The following is a 19,671-nucleotide window of genomic DNA, read 5'->3' as shown; positions in this document are numbered from 1 at the left end:
ACACATCTATAATCCAAATACTGAGAGGTGGAGGCAGAGATAGGCTGGTTTTTGCTGGTTAGCCTTTGTGAGTTCCAAGTTCAGCAAAAGACCCCATCTCCCAAAGAAAAGCAACAGAGGAAGACTGGATGCTACCTTCTGCTCTCCATATACACAGAACAGGCATGGGTACCTACATGCATGCGCATGTACTCAAACACACACATACAGTCCACATATAGTCCACACAATAGAAACTGTTTAATAACTGCCTTTTATTTTGACATGAGTATCAGTATGAATGTCAGCCCCAGAAATACTTGAACAAATTTCTGCTTCCCCAGATTTTACCTTTCTAATGTCACGAGTATTTGTTTATGCACAACACACAGATTTGCTCAACCAAGAGAAAATATACAATGTAGGTTTATACGTCAGCTTTTACTTTTGAGCCTAAAAGCTCTCTATAAAACTGTTTAATGTCACAGGGTACCCCTGCCATCTCACATTCTGCTTAAAACTTTTCGTAGCTATGTGTGGTCACATATGCCCACAATGGCAACCCTTGGGAGAGCGAAGCAGGACTGAGCTGGAAACCAGCCTCACATTCTCAGCAAGACTCTGTCCCTGTAGTCTCTTCAGAAGCTTTCACAGGCAATGGAGAATAGTATTTTTACTCTGAATTCATAAAATCTATCTTAAAGGAGAGCTATCAGTGGTTTGGCAAATGGAGTTGGTTATTTAAGTCTATAAAACAACAAGTTGGTCAACAGAAAGATGCTACAACAGGCATGTATGTTAATCTTTATCTGCATAAAACTTCACATCAATTCTTACACAGCTCTGTTTTCTTTTTTTCAAATGTATTTAAAGTTCTAAACATTGTAGGGGAAAGACACCAACATCAATGGGGTTACTGCAGGATACTTCCAACATTACACTTGCTCAAATGTCTAACTCACCATTTATAACTATTTTTGGAGTCAACTTATTAATTGAATTCAAAAACTTAATTTTGACTTTTCTGATCAAAAATGGAATTATATTATTTTATCACCAACCAGATGCATCATGTTATCCAATGATTCAGAAAGCCAAAACTTAGGTCACAGAAATCTTGATAGCATTATAAGAATTAGACATGGGTGTCTAAAACCAATTTCAAATGAATAGCTCTAAGGCAGGCATTTATAGCTATGACACCATTACTACATGATCTTCCATGATAACTAATTTATCAAGAATAGTGTATATTTCTGCTTATTTGTGCTTTTTGATTTTCCCTACATATTTAGTAATACGTTAATTACCTTAATAGATCATTCAGGTGTGTAGATCTCACAAAATACCTAATTAAAGTTCTTCAAAGGTTATGTTTTTTGCTTTTTGAGACAGGATTTCATGTGCAGTCTGGTCTTGATCTCATGTGCATAGACTGGTCTTGAACTCATGATGTCCTTGTACTCCTGATCCTCCTTCCTCTACTTCCTGAATACTAGAAATATATTTTTTTGTTGTTGTTGGGGGGAGGGCATCAAACCCAGGATTTTGCACATGTTAGGTAAGCTCTCTACCACTGAGCTACTCAAGCCTATATTATACAATCTTATCTCACTTAAGAGGTTAAAGTCAGTGCATAAACATACTTCCAGACATTACATATATCATCTATTCCTGTATCTTCAAAATTATAATTGTAATTGCAGAGCATTACAACATTAAACTGTATGTGTATTATATCCTAATAAAATTGTTTCTAGAAATTTCAATCATAGGAACGATAAAATTAACTAAGTTTATTTAAAAGTCTAAGCTATTCAAAATTATGGGGAAAATAATAAAAAAGATCTCAAAAGATGGAAAGATCTCCCATGCTCATAGATTGGAAGGATTAATATAGTAAAAATGGCCATCTTGCCAAAAGCAATCTACAGGATGTAGAACTTACACATAAAAACCTCACAAAGTTTAAGAGCTTTTCTGTTTTAATCAATCAGTACAGGACTGTCTAAAGGCAGTGGTTTTCAACCTTCTAATGCTGTGACCTTTTAATATAGCACCTCTTATTGTGGTGACCCCCAACTATAAAATTATTTTCATTCCTACATTATAAAAAAATTTGCTACTGTAAATTTTTATTTTTTTATTCTTTCATACAATTATATCCCTAACTCAGTTTCCCTTCCCTCCTCTCCTCCAAGTCTCTCCCTGAACCTTCCTTCTCCCCTAGATCCATTCCTCCTCTACAGGCCTCCCAGGGATATTAACACAGCACAGTAAGTTGCAGAAAGACTAGTTACCTCCCTTCATTTTTAGGCTGGACAAGGCAACCGAGTAGAAGAAAAATGGTCCCAAGAACAGGTAAAAGAGTCAAAGACAATTTCCCACAAGAAGATCAACCTATACAAACCATAGCATACATGCATAGAGCCTAGGTCAGACCCCTGAAGGCTCCCTGATTGCCACTTCAGTCTCCCTGAGCAACTGATGAACCCTGGTTGTTGACTCTGGTTTTTCTTGTGTTCTTGACCCCTCTTCTGGATCCTATGGCCCCCATCTTCCTCAGAATTCCCTGAATCCAGTCTAATAATTGGCTGTGGGCTTCTGCATCTGTACCCATCAGTTGCTGGATGAAGACTTTCTGATGATGATTATGCTAGGCTTTAGGTTCTGGTCTATGAGTATAGCAGAATCATTTCATTGACTGTTCATGTTTGGTTCTATCCTGGGACTCTGGACTATCCAGTCTCTGCTCTTGGTCCTCCAGGCAGTGTCAGGGGTGGGCTTCCTCTTATAGCATGAGTCTCAAGATGGAGACTGATTGGCTGGCCACACCCACAAATTCAGTGCCACCTTACAGGTAGGATAAATCATATACTGAAACATTGTGGCTGGGTTGATGTCCCACTCCCACCACTGGAAGTTTTGCCTGGTTACAGAAGACAGCTCACTCAGGCTCTGTACCCCTAGGAGTCTTAGCCAGGGTCATCCTTGTAGGTTACTTAGAGTTTCTACTGCACTGGGTTTCTACCTCACCTTTGAAATGCCACCCAATTCCAGTTGTCTCTCCCAGTACCCTCCATCCTCCTTCCATCAGATCCTTCATGCTCCAGTCCATTTTTCCTTGTTATGAGCTGTAATATACATACCAGATATGCAGATTTCTTATATGCAACCCCTGTGAAAGCGCTGTTTGACTCCCCAAAGTGGTCGTGACCCTCAGGTTGAAAACCACCAGCCTAAGGTCTCATGTAAAACCCCCAGTGAGTTATTCTACATATAGCACAGAGACATTCATCTGATGGCTCTTAAAATCTGAATAACGGAATACTTGTCCCATGCCATACTGGGTTTAGTACAAAGCATGAAAAACAAAGATTTATGATACTGTCATATCAGTACTTCAGAAATATAATTTCATAATAGTACTAAAACATTTGGTGACCCACTCATTATTGATCTATGTCATAAATAAATATACCTGTATTTGTCCATCCAATCTCTATTTCTCTTTCTCTTACCTAACTCCCAGGCACTCTTCCAAACTCTGTCTTCAGGGAGCTGGGATCACAGGAACATCTCCCAACTTCTCATGGACACTCCTGCCACACATTTGTACACACTCACACAAACTCCCTTTCATTGTGTCATTGTGTGGTTGCTCTTTGGGATCACAAGTGCTACTGTGATCAATGACCAATAAACAGCTCCAAGTCTTTCCTATAATTTTCTTTTCCTTTGTTTCTCCAGACAAACAAGTTCAGTCTTGGCTGTCCTGGAACTTCCTCTCCTGAACAGGCTGGACTCAGACTCACAGAGAGCCACTGCCTCTGCCTCCAGAGCTCTGGGATTAAAGCATCAGGAGACTCATTACCCCCAACAGTCCATTGAAGCCACTAAGGGGACACCAGAAAACAAGTGGCAATCACTGGCTACAACGAGGGTAGACTAGGGGTATGGATTTGCTGTCCCTTTCTTTAGAGTCAGGTAGCAACCACCTAAGAAATAAGGATGCATACCTCATCTCTTAAAGACAGGAAGGCTGTTTAAGAAGTGCACTGAGTAATGAATTTAACTCATGCACTAGACACTATTGTAAGTAAACTGATGACATTTAAATTTGGCTTTAGACCTGGCAGAACTTATGAGATTAAAAACAAAGTCCACTGTTAATTTTATTTAGAGCTAATAGGCTCTGGAGTGAGACTGTTTCCAAAGAAATCTGATGTTTTATTCCAACCATTTTGAAAGAGAGGAAATCTTTAACTTTCCTACTATTTCTGGATGCAAACATGGCAGGTGTTGATAGAGTGCACTTCACTAATCTTCTAATTACAGAATAAAAGAGATCAGAAGCCTTGGGGCAGGGAACTGAGAGCTTTCTTTGCATGATTTACATTCTAGTTAGTGACACTCTTTATGTCCTCGAATACGGTATCAATCCATAATTACAGGTGACCTTCTTAATCCAATATAGACATGACAAGACATACTAAGAACAGAAATGTAACATTGCTTGTACAATATAAACAAGTTATAAAATTTAATGTGGGTCAGTATAGAGTACTTATCTCTCACATGAGAGGCCTCAGTCCAATCCTTAGGAAAAGAGAAAAAGAAAAAAAAAATATATATATATATGTATGTATGTATGTATGTATGTATGTATGTATGTATATAAGCAAAGGTCATGTATCTGATAGATATAAAAATTTTTATCATACCAATTTTATAAATGATTTTAAATTCTTTACAGAATGTCCACAGGGAACAAAGTTACAATCCTCAGATTATGTCATGAGGTATCACTTTAAATTGGCTACTTACTATTTTCATGTGTAAACACTTGTGAGGGGAAAACCCCACATTCTCTCCAAATATAAATGTGACCACTTGGCCACCTAATTAATAGCTGATGACAAATAATAATGAAACTCTGTCTAAAATAACTGGCACAAAGCCAAAAGCAGACAAAGCAATTATATAAAATGGTTCATCAGAATACTAGAAAAGCCATGATTTAAATAGAAATGAATATAGGTTTTATTAGCATGAATGAAAAGAAAATTAGACCTTTTTCTTTAACATATTCCTTTAAATTCAAGTGTGATCTAACATCGCAGCCTCTAAATTAAGTTAACTTTTTCCTGTTTGAAGGCTTCTCTAACTTGGTGAAGGGAGGCTTTGAAAAATACACCTGGTAGACTGGAGAGCGAGCTGTTTGCAAACACATCATGCCAGATTTGAACACAGTATTTACTTAAAACTTAACTAAGCCGGTTATTTTCAGTTTGGATATCATAAAACAATTTTCAGTTTTATCTCTGTTGGTGATGTTTTGTTCATGATGGAATGTCTAGAAGACAAATTTTCTCAATAATGTTTTTTCTTCCTTTCCTTTTGAGGTATTTATAAAACCAAAAACAATTATTTCTAGGTACTTAATTCCACCCTCCAGGGCATGAAATGTGTCTGTTATCATACAGAACACCTAGATTGCTTTTAAACTCAATGATAATTAAGGAACATCAAAGTAAACCCAAGCTGTTTCACAGGGAACCTGCACCTATCATCTTCTGGCTACTGAATGATAAATTTCTTGTCCCCTGGAGTTCCACCAAGAGTTGTTAGCTGATTTTTTCCCCTCCCCTAAACAATAGAATGTTCTTTCTTAACATAGCCTTTACTCTTTTAGGGATCAGATAAGTCTAAGCTTTAAATGTAAACCACCGAAGGCAAAGAAAGCAAGGCCAGACACATGCAGCTACAGAAAACTTAAAAGCTCCTCCATGGCCAAGGCAAAAGAAGCAATTAGCAGAAGGAAAGATAACTCACAGAATGAGAGGAAAACATTTAAATTTCTGATATGACAGTAATATCCAAAATATATAAAGAACTCCTAAAACTCAAAAACTAGCAAAACCTATGTAATCCAATCTTAAAACGGACAAAATATCAAAAAGGGTCCTATGTCTACCTATCACACTCAACCCAAGAGAGCTGAGGCCAGAGGATAAATGGAAGCTACAGCTGGCTCAAGTCCATAACAGCTACTAGAGAGACTGAGGCAGAAGGATGAGAAATCCATGGGTCTAAAGCCAGCCTATGCAACTTCGTAAGATTTTGTCTTGAAATAAAACACAAAAGGAGCTGGACACACAGCTCGGTGGTAGAGTGATTATCTCAATGGCTGAGGTCCTAGATCTAATATCAGTACTGGTAGGTGGGAGGCTAAAAAGGAGCATCATTCCATCCTTAGATTTCAAGGCCAGTAGAGACAACAAAACCACAGAAGAGATATGTCACCTCACAGTTATCACCATATTTATCATAAAATAACAGCAGGCATTGGTGACAACATGGACACACAAAATACAACACATAGATACTCTTGGCAAGAGCATAAAATGGTACAAATGTTATTAACCCCACCCCCAAAAAGGCAATTTCTCAAACTACAAAAGGCAGACTACCACATGGTATGATCCAGCAACCCTACGTCATAGTGTTATCCAGAAGGACGGAAAGAAGGAGGGAAAGAAACGCAGGGGTAAAGTGAGACCACGTTTTGGGGTTTGGTTTTTGTTTGTCTGGTTGGTTGGTTTTGCTTTATTTTTGACAACATTCCAAAACTGAGAACAAGGAAAATATTATGTAAGTTGGACTTCATCAAAATTAAAATGATAGACAGTGTTAGGAATGTTTCTGAGGGCCACTGTTGCTTACTGTCACTAGTATTGAGTTAACATTTAACATGTAATAACATCTTGTCTGGAAAAAAACATTCTTAAACTTCTTTCAAAAAATTTTAAATTGTTTCAAAGGGCATCAAAAATATAAGAAGACAGTTCACTGAATGGGAGAAAGTATTTGCAAATCTTGAATCAGATAGAGGATTGTAACCACACCGTATCAACAGCTTTTATACCTCAACTATAAAAAGACAATCTAGGGGAAGCGAATGCCTCAGCAGGTAAAGGTGTTTGCCACCAGGCTTGAAATCCTGAGTTCAACCCCTGAAACACACATGGTAAAAGAGAGAGCCAACATGCAACACGGGACACATAGTCCTAACTTTTACCACATATGTATTTTTTAAGACCACAAGAGGTTTTTTTGGTTTTTGGTTTTGGTTTGTTTTTCTGAAGACAACTCAAATGGACAAAAAGAAGGCCACATGATCCAACAATTCTTCTTAAAGGTATACATCCAAGAGAAATAAAAACATCTGACCCTCTCCCAAAGAAAGTTCTCAGCAGCATTATGCATAATAGTAAAAAATCCATAAATTGATGATGCTAAAAGAAACCGTGTATCCATATAATGGGGTATTATTAATGTACATTTTAAAGGGTGATTACATGGTGGTATGTGAGGTATCTCACAATAAAGCAGTTAAAACTAAACCACTAGGATTTATATCACCAAGCAGTTGTGGGGAGGCAGCCATAGAGATTACCAAACTGGATGTTTGGCTAATAGGAATGAGCAGGCAGTGCCACAAAGAGAAGGAAGCGTATGCACAGAAACGCTGTAACCGAAGCCATTATAGTGTATGCTCACTTTAAACTCTGCTTTCCAAGGCAGACATCCCCAAACACTGAGTGGGTCAAGATTAGACACCAGAACCAATGGCATTCATGGTGATTCCCTGCCTTCTCCTCAACAATGAGGCTGAGCTGGGTGGCTAGTGAACCCCAGGGACCTGCCTGTCACTGCCTTCCCAGCCCTGAGAACAGCAGTGCAAGGTGCCATGCTGGCTGGCCCATTATACATGTTGGAGAGCAAGGTCAAGTCTTCATGCTCCTGTGGGAGGCGCTCTACCAACTGAGCTCTCTTCCAGCTCTGAGAGTTCATTATGATGTTTAAAATGAAATCTTTTCCACTCTACATATCCAAGTATTTGTCTTTATTATTATGTGAAAGTGACCTGTAATCATTCCTCTTCTCCTCCATATTACAGCAAGCATGAAAACACATGTATAAAAACCAGGTGATAGCCACACTGTGCTATGGCAGCCACAGCAAAGCAGGAGCACAAGGAGATTCATGTGCTCCATTTTAAAACCAGATTTATAAAACATACAAATCCCTGTTAAAACATTTTTCACGATTTTGCAGTGAAATTGTAAAAATTATGAGAGGTAAGTAACATAATCATTCACATATCTTTATTCCATACAAAAATAGTTGTAATGCACCATAATAGTCATCAGAAATAACATTTTCCCCTCCGAGGTTAAAGGAGAAAAGAAGACTTTCATTCCTGTCGAAGGTATTCAATTTTCCCTCAAATGAAGTTTAGATGAAAACAATGGGACTGACAAGCTCCACAAGGCAGATCTTGGCAAATCTCAACTCCATCTATCTCCTTGGCTGGTTAAGCAACATTCCTTCACTAACTGTTGGTCTTCGCAATAACTCCTACAAAGCTCATTACTGCCTCTGTCAGCCTATCCCCCATGTTGCGCATTTATTCCTGGGATGCATATCAACATGTGGCACATGTCCTTGACATGCACAGAAGAGCTGCACCCCAGGACAGCAGCATGCACGACAATAGTCTCCACTCTTGCTTCTTTGTGGTTGCTGGGATGTAACGGAGAAATCTAATAACTGTGACAGTGGGGCCTTTCGGGTTCTCCTTGCCTTTGCAGACAGGGAAGCTGCACAGACGCTAATGAAAGGTTAAATGAATAGGGATAGCTGACAAGACATACAATAAAGAAGGAGCTTGGTAACCCACAGACACTGAGCAGAGATCCTTGGCTCAAGCAGAGAAAAGACAACACATTGCCGAGTCACAATATTTAAAACAGCTTGCTATACACAGAGGCTTTGTGTCTGGGTACACGTCTGGCTTTGGACTAAGGGGAAAAAAGATACTAAAAAGGAATTTCAGTATGGGGCACTTTTGGCAAATGTTAAGGTCATAATAAGAGAAAAATGTTTTTGTGTGGGCTGTTACATCTCTGTACTAAACACACAAAGAGCAGGGACAGTGAACTCATGAACCCCAGGTCCAGGACAATGCTGTACATTTTGATAAGTCTTAAATCCTGTATGTAGAAGACAGACTTGATGTGATTCTCACTGGTTACACACACACACACATGCAGTGACTCATTTAGCAGTTCCACATCCTGCCTTCCATGTGGAGGGATCCCTGATACTGGAGTTCTGGTCCTTAACTTGTGTAGTCGGTTACACTTCAACTGAAACCAGCAAGTATCTTGGACTCTGTAAAACTGCCAGCAATTGCTATAAAGAACTTACCAGGCTGGCAATTTGTAAATTTCAAAACAAAGACCTTATAATTTCAAGGGGCTACAACTGTGAAAGCGCTTTAACCAGAACTCTTGGTTGCAAAGCTTAGCTTTGGCCTGTCTCCCCACACCTTCAAGGTTGTATTTCTGTAGGAACAAATCCTAAATCAGTAGACCAAAACATTTTAAATTACTGCTGGAAAAGTGAAAATGCTCCAGAATGTCTAAGAAACTGCAGTAAAAAGGACAAAATTTACATTGTCATATACATAATTTCTAAAGAAAATGGTACACTTCTGTTTTGGCAACAACTTTTAAAATGACATGTCTGTATTACTGCTCTTATGCATATTCATGAGTTAGAATATAGGCTCACAAAAAATGGTAAAGGAATACTGAGAACGTGTTTTAAAACAAGGGAGGCTCTTTGAACACCCAAATTAAATTATAGCTGAACTTTTGAGTGGACTGAGGGTTCTAATAAGCAACAAATAAAGACTTTTATTGGCTAGCAACACAATGAGAGCTACTGTGCTAAGAAGACAAATCTGGGCAGTTTATATCCCTGGATATAAGATTTACTTAAATGGTAAATAAATGTCAAAGTAACATCCCTAAAAAGTAATATGTAAATAATGAAGATCAATCACCATCACTGATTATTTAATACAAACATATCACAAATGTTACTGGTTGGACTGATTAACAAATGCCAAACAGGAAGTAAGAAAACATTCAACTCTGATGTCTAAATGTAGCTTATTTACTGATTAAAAATATACCAAGTTTTAAAATGATTTGCCGTCTATGGTGACAACACAAAGCTTCCTTCTTTTGAAGGAAAGTTTTCTCCATAATCTGGAGTTGTATGCAGAACTACTTGGAAACATCATGCACAGGGAGAAGTAGCTGTCTCGTGACCTGGAGTAGGGTAGCGTGCTCCTCAGTGACTGGATGGGAAGCTGCTTTTAATGGCACCTGGAAAGTGGGCCTGACAACCTGAGAAGGGCTCCTTCAGCTGGCACACTGGCTACACAGTCTCAAACACTCAGAATGTTTGGTTGCACCTTACAGCAATCAAATCACCTACAAGGTAGTCCTAGAAAGCTTAGCTGATTCCTTAACTGTTTTCAATGGAAATTCTGTTGCTTTCACTACTGTGTGTATGTGTGTGTGTGTGTGTGTGTGTGTGTGTGTGTGTGTGTGTTTGTGTGTGTCATGTGTCACCTCCAAACCTAAACTCGAAGCCAGTTATTGTGCAACATTCTGACTGCCAGAGTTCTTTTTTTAAAAACCATAAGTATATCTAATAAAATCATGAGGCTCCCTCTAGCTCTTTAGAGAGCTTACTAACCAGCTATACTATGTAACTCCTGACCAGCAAAAGATGTTGCAGGAGAACAGCCGTTTTCAACTCTGTTTCTTTTCAGGATGCAGATGGTAAATGAGACCATCTGCAGAGGAATTCAGAAAGCACCGCTCCTTTATACATTCATCACGTTAAGACTATTAATTGCTCCCAACCTAAGCTTTATGTACAAGGGCTCTATAGTGAAACTGTAACCTGTATTAACTATGCTCACCTTGTATAAAATGAATTTTAATCTCAAAAACCAACATGTAAGCATTTCAAAGAAACCCAACTTGTAACCCGCTCTCAATTTTAAAAGCCTACCTTTAAATTTAAATAGGAAAACCTCAGAGGAGAGAATAACCTGATCTATGAACAGGGTGTCTGTGGAATTTATGTAAAACAAAGATACTGATGGTAATTCATAGAAAAAATCTTCATGCACCATAATAATCATACACAATCCTGTTAATGACTTTTTATTGTTTAATCTTTTCAGCAATTCAGTATTGAATATTTGGGAATTGTACTTATTTAGAAGACTATAAATAACATAGTTGCAATATGCCATTGATGTTTTGTCCGTCTTCCAATAGCCATAAAAGCCACTATTACCCTGGCAGGTCAGGCCAAGCAAGTGAGTGCGAGCATTGCTAAATCAAACTCTTCATCCTTGCTGAAGCCACCTTTCAAACATTTACAAAATATTTAAAATAGCCCTGAGTCTTAACTCTAAATTTAAAGTAAGGGAAACCGCTAGCTTCATCACCTACTTTGGACTCCCTTAATCTAGGAAATATTCCCAGGAACAACAAAAAAGAATAGCTCCCTCTCCTCTCCCACCCCCACCCCCCCCTTTTTTTTTGCCAATGTCCAATTTCTTCTTTTCTGAACAGCTGTATTATCCAACTTAAGTTGCTCTGCTAATTTCAGTCCCTCAAGGACTAATTTGGAAGGCAAATAAAATACAAGAAAAGATCAATTTGCTGGGAAAGATCAAATGAGAAAACTGTGGGGACAGCACCAGGTCAGCGCATGGAGAACTAAGCAGACCTGTTCTTCATTAACTGCAGCTCTCTGGGGACGTCACACACTACCTGTCCGTGGGCTTTATTGAACCATCTAACCTGCCTCTCTGTTCCATTCTTCTGGGCCCAAGTGAATCATATCCTGCTGCTGACAAGTTAGCAGGGGACTGTGGCTGCAACATGAAAGTACTTTTCTTTCTTGTCTAAATCAGGCAGATTTTTGAAATGACAACACAGCACTGACTCATGACATGGCAAGATGAAATGAGAGGACTGGGCCAGTCTTGGAGCTCCGCAGATAAAAGTAATCAAATGACACTCATGGAATGCAAATTGGCATTCTTGACTGCAGCAATTGCACAACCAAGAAACATCCCTGACAGCAAGCAAGATTAGGACAAAATGTTATGTAAAGCACTGAACTCAGAAACTCTCACTTGAAAATTCAAACTGTAATACTTACATTTTAATATAGCAACAGTCAGCCCTGCTTTTTGCCTGCCCCTTTTTGTAATCACATATCACTGCCTGACAGATAACTCACATGTCAGGCAGAAGAGGATAAGTCAGGTATTAGCAATACACTACTACTATTAATATTTCCTCAATATTTTTAAAAGTCACATGAGGTTGGTTTTTACCCAAAGTTGTAAAGACAAACCCAACTTAATATTCTCAGAGGATTAGGGGGTCAAGGCATTTCAGACATGCTTCCAGAAAGATCCTCTACACAAAGTTCACATTCAGGTTTGCTAGCCCTTCCCTCAGGTGAAGACATTCCTATGCTTTGGTAAAGTAATTAGCAGTCTGGATTTTAAATCCACTGCTCTCCGGGAACAGAAAGAGTACCTACAACTCAGAACTTCATTAAAACTGAACAAGTTTAAATGAAACGGCTACAAATATGATATAAAATACAGAGCCTTTAAGGGCTCACAAAGGATTCTCGTGTGGATGATTCCAAAGAGCGAAAGGAAGTTCTATCAAACTTACACAAGGCTTAGTCTAGAGGAAAAGTTCAGAGCAGAAACACTTAGTGTCAGAAATAAATTCCACCTAAAGCATGTGTGTCTGTGCACAAAACCATCTAAACGTGCAGAATAGAAAACGATGGGAGACAAATGGACTTAGCCACCGCTCAGTGATTAGTATATGGGAACAGCTCTGTTCACAAATAGTAACACTGGCCAGGGGAAGAAAAGGCATGCAACTGGCTTTTATAATGTTCTGTAAAATGCCGTTACAAGAAATTCTCCAGCTCTAAGCAGATATATTTCATATTTTGTTTTGATCCCTCACTTAAACACAGGATTCAGCAACTACAAGTGTTCATGAAGTACTTAAAAATTAATAAAACAGGTCTCTTTCTGCCACTATAATCCTGGGTACACAGGACTATTTTATGATGTCTTTTGTTCATCAGTTTTACAAAAGCTTGACTCTAGGGTAAATGGGATGCATCATAAATCGCATGCTGCTTTCAAAACCTCTTTAATTTCTGTCAGCATTACTGTAACCGCAGTCTTAGGTGCATTTTGTATGTGTGTGTGTGTGTGTGTGTGTGTCTGAATTTGACAGTACCATCTCCTACATTCCAGTTGTGACTTTGATCTCTGAAACAAGAGATGTCACATCAGGGGGAAGGGAAGAGGGAAAAATGTCAACCTTCTATCACCCCGTTTCTTATACATCCCATGTACACAGGACCCACTCTGTATCTGAGCCCCCAAGTGGGGCTAACAACAGTGACACTGGGTGGTAGGGAACTCCAAGAAAAAGCATGGTCAAGCCCCATTTCTAACAAATGAGCTCCCAAAAGCAGACAGTGCTTCCCAGCTGCAGAGAAGCCAGTCCTTCTAGGGGCTGTGCTGGAGTCTCCCTGTGCTGTGCCATCCTGTTTCCTCCACCACTTGGCACTTACAAGTAGTTGGGGTTTTTTTGTTTGTTTGTTTGTTTGTTTGTTTTTTAATCTTTGCCTCATCCCACTGGAGATTCCGTCTAGTTTTGTCCTGAGCTCCAACACCACTGTATTTTTAATTCTGCCCCCCTTTCACGTCTCAAATCCTTCCGTCCATTCGGCATGTATGTAAACGCAGTGGGCCGGCTGCTTCAGAACCGCACTTCAGGAAAGCACACACGTGCCTGTCTAGCAGGATATGACTGGCCGCGTCTGAGTCCTCCGCAGCCACGCGGGCATCTCTGCGGTCCCCACGCAGGCCACGCCTGGGCCCCCTGCACCCTCCCTCCTCGTGCCCAGCCGCAGCTCGGGGCTCTGAACAGGCCGGCAAGTTGGGAAAGTTGCCGCGGGATCCAGCAGCCCCATGTATCCCGGGTCCCCGCATCCCGCGCCCTCTGGAGTCCCCGACTGCCCGCCGCTCACCTAAGGCTTGGGGAAGCCCTTGCTCCCGTCTGCCCGCCCACCTGCCCGCAGCCGCCTCAAAAATTTGGGGCCAAGTTGAGGGGTGGGGGTGGATTTCGGGAGCGCCGCCGGCTGCCTGCCTCCTCACGCCTCAGCGCTAGAGGAGAACGCGGCCCCCGGGGCGTCCCGCCCAGTTCTGTCCCTACCCAGTGCAAATGCAAGTGGAGAGGAGGTGGAAACTTCTTACCATCTCAGCACGCTGGTCCTCAAGTGCAGCCCCCACCTCTTGGTCTCCTCTTAGCGGCCGCGCCCCTCGGCCGCCTCAGCTCTCCACTCGGCCTGCTCCCTCCCCGCCTGGCCGCTCCAGGCAGGCCGTGCTCGCTGCCCGCGCCACTCCCCACCCGCCCATGCGCGTGCACTCTCGCCACGGCCCCTCAGCACTAAGGTGACTGATTTACACCCGCGCCCAGGGTCGGGCTCACTCCCTCGAGCTCGGAGTTGTCCCGCTCCTCCCCGGGCCGAGGGCGGGGGGGGGGGGGGGGGGGGGGGGAAGGGAATGGACTGTACGGGAGCGGGGCTGCTGGCAGCGCAAAAGCCGCAGCGCGCATGCGCAACAGCCGCAGCGCGCATGCGCAACAGCCGCAGCGCGCATGCGCAACAGCCGCAGCGCGCATGCGCAACAGCCGCAGCGCGCATGCGCAACAGCCGCAGCGCGCATGCGCAACAGCCGCAGCGCGCATGCGCAACAGCCGCAGCGCGCATGCGCAACAGCCGCAGCGCGCATGCGCAACAGCCGCAGCGCGCATGCGCAACAGCCGCAGCGCGCATGCGCAACAGCCGCAGCGCGCATGCGCAACAGCCGCAGCGCGCATGCGCAACAGCCGCAGCGCGCATGCGCAACAGCCGCAGCGCGCATGCGCAAAAGCCGCAGCGCGCATGCGCAAAAGCCGCAGCGCGCATGCGCAAAAGCCGCAGCGCGCATGCGCAAAAGCCGCAGCGCGCATGCGCAAAAGCCGCAGCGCGCATGCGCAAAAGCCGCAGCGCGCATGCGCAAAAGCCGCAGCGCGCATGCGCAAAAGCCGCAGCGCGCATGCGCAAAAGCCGCAGCGCGCATGCGCAAAAGCCGCAGCGCGCATGCGCAAAAGCCGCAGCGCGCATGCGCAAAAGCCGCAGCGCGCATGCGCAAAAGCCGCAGCGCGCATGCGCAAAAGCCGCAGCGCGCATGCGCAAAAGCCGCAGCGCGCATGCGCAAAAGCCGCAGCGCGCATGCGCAAAAGCCGCAGCGCGCATGCGCAAAAGCCGCAGCGCGCATGCGCAAAAGCCGCAGCGCGCATGCGCAAAAGCCGCAGCGCGCATGCGCAAAAGCCGCAGCGCGCATGCGCAAAAGCCGCAGCGCGCATGCGCAAAAGCCGCAGCGCGCATGCGCAAAAGCCGCAGCGCGCATGCGCAAAAGCCGCAGCGCGCTGTGAAAACGTCTTCTCTCTGGCCTGTGCATGTAAAACCCCAGATTTCCCACCTGTCTCAGCCTCTCCTTTTTATGTGCTCAGGCGTGTTTCCATCTATGAAGTGAAGATGGCGATGTGTGTGTGTAAGGATGGGGGAAGATGTGTGAAGTTCTGTGGTGTACGTGTGCTTGAGAGTGTCATGCTTATCAACCATGTGGGTTCCAGAGCCCACATTATGGAAAAAAATTACAAAAAAGCTGAACCCCAAGAGGAGAAAAATCTCTGTTAATATCGGTTATCCTATTGAAAAGTCTTGAGAAACTGTGAGTTCTTGCCATCTCAGAAAGCAGGCTGACTTAAACACCTATCATTACAATGGCCAAAACAAAGGTACCACTCCTTGTCTACCAGGGTGGTAGATGAAAATCCATGCTGAGCCTCGGGAAAGGAAGCTGAGCTGGACTCTCCCACCGAAGAAACAACTACCTCCACAAGGCAAGTATGGGCATTCCATGGGGAGGAAGAGGTCCACCTCCCGATTTTCATCTGGCCTTGCTCCTATGTTTCAAGTTAATGTTTTAGCTCAGTGAAAGTAATTACCAGCCAGGCTCTGCAATCCATCATTCACCCTGGGCATTCCTGCTGATTCTTTCTTTGGTCTCTAGGACCCAAGAATCTCTTCTGTTGATCTGTAAGTGCAAAGGAAAGGTTTGGTTGTTACTAGTTTCTTGCTATTCTAAATTTCTGCCAAGTAATTAGACTAGAAAATGAACTATTTTCAAGTTTTTTAATTGAAGCTATGGGGGTTAGAGTAGTCATAACCTCTAACAAAAATAAGATTAAAACCATACATCTTTGATGCCCCTCCCCCCCCACACACACACCTCTTCCAAGTAGAATGGACAAATGTAATCTGACTCTAGACAGTGAGCTCAGGGACTTGATCCAAATCACCCTCCTTCTAATTTAGGTCATTTGGCAAGAATACCTTAGTAAATTAGCAAACTGCATATAAATTTACAAAAGGTATTCCTATATCCTCATATCATCCAAAAGAAAAGCATTATTGGAATCCTCACTGCATAGACAATGAGTGGAAAGTTCAGAGGTTAGATGCACTATCCCCAGGAACACATTTCACAGGTTACAAAACAAATTTACCCACTCAAAACATTAGGCTTCTATACATCTTTCCAAGTAACTATAATACAGGACAGCTTACATGAGTTCTAACCAGGAGTAATATCCAAAATTGATTAGCTCTTTGGCGTTCATCACACAGTAGGCATTGTTTATTTTACATACTCCACTAAACTACAGATGTGACAAAGGCATTCTAAAATTCCCCCTCAATGCTGCCTACCATGCAAGTCTGTTTCCTTTACATAAGTACATTGATTAGCAATATAAATACAAGTAAATATAATAAATTTATATATACATATGTATGCATATAATATATAAAAGACCTATGTCGTAATAACCACAGTAATGGTAAGTTAAAATACATCAGTTTAAAACATTCTGTCTTTGGTGATCAGAAACCCTATGGATATAGGATCTGTGGCTATACATACTACCAATCTAAACATCAAATGGCTGTGTGTGACAGCTAGCTTGTTCAGACAATGCTTCATTTGACAATGGACCATGAGAACACGGTGGTCCCACAGACTGACATGAATCAATTTTTATAAAATGATCTAATGTACACATAGTTGAAAAAGAAAAAAAAAGAAACTGAAGGACAAGAAAACAAAGGCCTTATTGTTGGAGCAAAATATTGATGGTAAATTATCTGCTTACAAATAAATCTATGATTAAAAAGAAGAAGAAGAGAAACAAGAAAAACTACTACAGACACATTTGTGCCTGAGGAGGAGGCAGTCCTCAGAAGGGCTTGAGAGACGGTGCTAAGCAAATGGGCATCTCCATCTTGTCACACCCACGGACGACTTTCCAGGATGACAAGATATGATCCTGACATTATTTAGACTTCAGCTCTTATATTAGCTTTTAATCAGAAAAAGGTTTTAAATGAAAAATGTCTTGACAACAGTCAAATAATCTTGTACAATGTATCCATATGTTAATCTAAGTATAAGATTCAAACATTTAAAAATAAGTTTTATAAAATGCAAAGATTCAGTAACTTGATTAATTACTAAAGAACTACCCAGTACTCCCAGAGCTCCCAGGACTAAACCACCAACCAAAGAGTACACATGGAGGGACCCAGGGCTCCAGATGCATATGTAGCTGAGGATGGCTTGTTGGACACCAAAGGGAGAAGAGCCCTTGGTCCTGAGAAGGCGAGATGCCCTAGTATAGGGGAATGCCAGGACAGGGAAGAGGGAGTGTGTGGTTGGTGAGCAGGGGGAGGGGGGAAGGGTTAGGGAGTTTTGGGGGAAAGCAGAACCAGGAATGGGGACAACATTTGAAATGTAAATAAAGAATACAACTAATTAAAAAAACAGAACTAAGTGCAGAGGGCTTACAAAGTCTACAGTAGTTTGTTATAATGCCCCAGGTCCTCAAAGTCACACACCATTCACTCACCAACTCACCACGGCTTTAGGTTTGTAAACTCCACTCATACAAGTGCACCCTATGTATGCTTGATTTTCAGCATTTCTACTGTGTTCTTTTTGTATCTTTTCTGTGTTCAGATGTTTTTAAATATAAAAATATCTGTTCCGGTTGGCTACAATATGCAGAACAGAAATACACTGTATAGTCTTGTGACTTAGGAGCAAGATAATGTATCACATAACCTTAAGGAATAGGCCACACCATCTAGGACTGTGAAGACTATTCAGGGATGTTCACATAACAATTCAATCTAAATGTCCTGGCATGTTCCTGAGGTTTAGCGACATGAGAGCACAAATAACACCACACCTCTCTTTGTCATTGAATGAAACCAAGGCACCAGGATCTACAAACAGAACAAGCAACATCTTCTTTGGTGTATAAAAATTAACTTCATCACACATACTATTTTTCTTATTTCCACTCTGTATAATTATACACAACCTGAAAGGTGTGCTAAAAAGGAAGAAGTCAGCCGTAATCCCAGAAATGAGAGCTGCTGAGAGATCTGCTTTTCCTCCTAGCCATTTCCTCTGATAGACTATTCAAAATACTTCTCTTCCCACAGAAAGCTGGAATACTATCGTGATGGACAGTAGTAAGATAGATAATACAGTCTAGAAGAAATGGATTTCATTGCACTTACAGCATTGGTTCAAACTCCTAACTAAAGAAACAAGGCAAACTGGAGGATCTATGTATGCTCTGGGGCCACAGTTTCAAGGAAGCAGCAGATAATTACTAGACAGTCCAATTCCTCAAGCACTAAAACAACTAGGGCTAGGTGCTCTGAGCAAAAGGAGAGCTGTAGTTATGCTAGGGTTAGGTGCCTAGGTTTCAACATTCTCTGCTTGTTTTATCTAGATCTCTGGTTTCCTGCCAGGATGGTCCTATAACACTGTGTGGTACCCAGGAGTGGGCTGTGGGCCGTGATGACAGCTCACCAAGTAGAGTAGGAATCAGTGCAGAAGCAGCCAGTACCCTCTGTGTAGCGCTCAGATGAGAAGGCCCATCTTTGGGAGAGCTGGGGTTTCCATAGTTACACCAAAATTGGGCATAGACCAAGTGTTACCCTCCACCCCATGCGCTGGTTATCCCCGAGTCATGGTTGTTCACATCCTACCAAAAAGGGATTATTCTTGCCTGAGGATGCTCACTTGCCTGAGGATGGCCTTGAGCCATGGGGAAAGTGACAGTCTCAGGTAACACTTCTGGAATACAGATGTGGCCAAGAGGGAGTTAACAAATGGGGAGGCAGGCCTCCCTGCTACCATGCCCAGGGCTGGATGAACTTGTGGGTGCCCTGTACCTTCTCTTGTAGAACACTGCAGTCTGCGACAGGTCAGGTGGGACAGTCTTTCTGTCTGAGGAGCTCACATGTTGACATGCAGAAGAACCCTGTGCATATGCAGGGCTGGTGAGGCCTTCTGTATTGTCTTCTCCCCAGCAAAGTCTTTTAGGCTTACTGGCTTTGGGAAACATTAATCATAGGGCACACGAGTCAAGAAAGGTAGTCGCAGAATTGGATTCAGCCCTGGGGGACTGTAACACATTTGATTTTTTTTTTTTTTTTTGGACCTACACTGCAGCTGGCCCTGGTGGTGCTGTTCCCATCAGAAGAGGGGGGTTGGCCTCCTCTGTCTGTGTGTGG

General features: G+C 42.2%; 1 protein-coding gene across 12 annotated transcripts in view; it reads right to left on the bottom strand.

Annotated features, from left to right (window-relative positions):
- Positions 1-16,141, bottom strand: part of LOC127687708 (uncharacterized) — a 472,408-nt gene extending 456,267 nt beyond the window's left edge. For 5 of the 12 annotated variants that reach the window (XR_007978477.1, XR_007978479.1, XR_007978484.1 and 2 more), the window contains exon 1: positions 14,231-14,512. Coding sequence is in view for 3 of the 12 variants with exons in the window: in XM_052186630.1 (XP_052042590.1) it covers positions 16,029-16,065 (37 nt within the window). In the remaining 9 variants the exon portion in view is untranslated. Of the gene's footprint in view, positions 1-14,230; positions 14,513-16,028 lie in introns of those variants that run through there. The other 7 variants (XR_007978478.1, XR_007978480.1, XM_052186630.1 and 4 more) reach the window with 5 other exon arrangements.
- Positions 16,142-19,671: the final 3,530 nt, after the last annotated feature.

Source organism: Apodemus sylvaticus, chromosome 6 (genome assembly GCF_947179515.1).
Source record: "Apodemus sylvaticus chromosome 6, mApoSyl1.1, whole genome shotgun sequence".
NCBI lineage: Eukaryota > Metazoa > Chordata > Mammalia > Rodentia > Muridae > Apodemus > Apodemus sylvaticus.
Note: the sequence above shows the minus strand (reverse complement) of the source record. Positions and strands in the feature narration are given on the sequence as shown.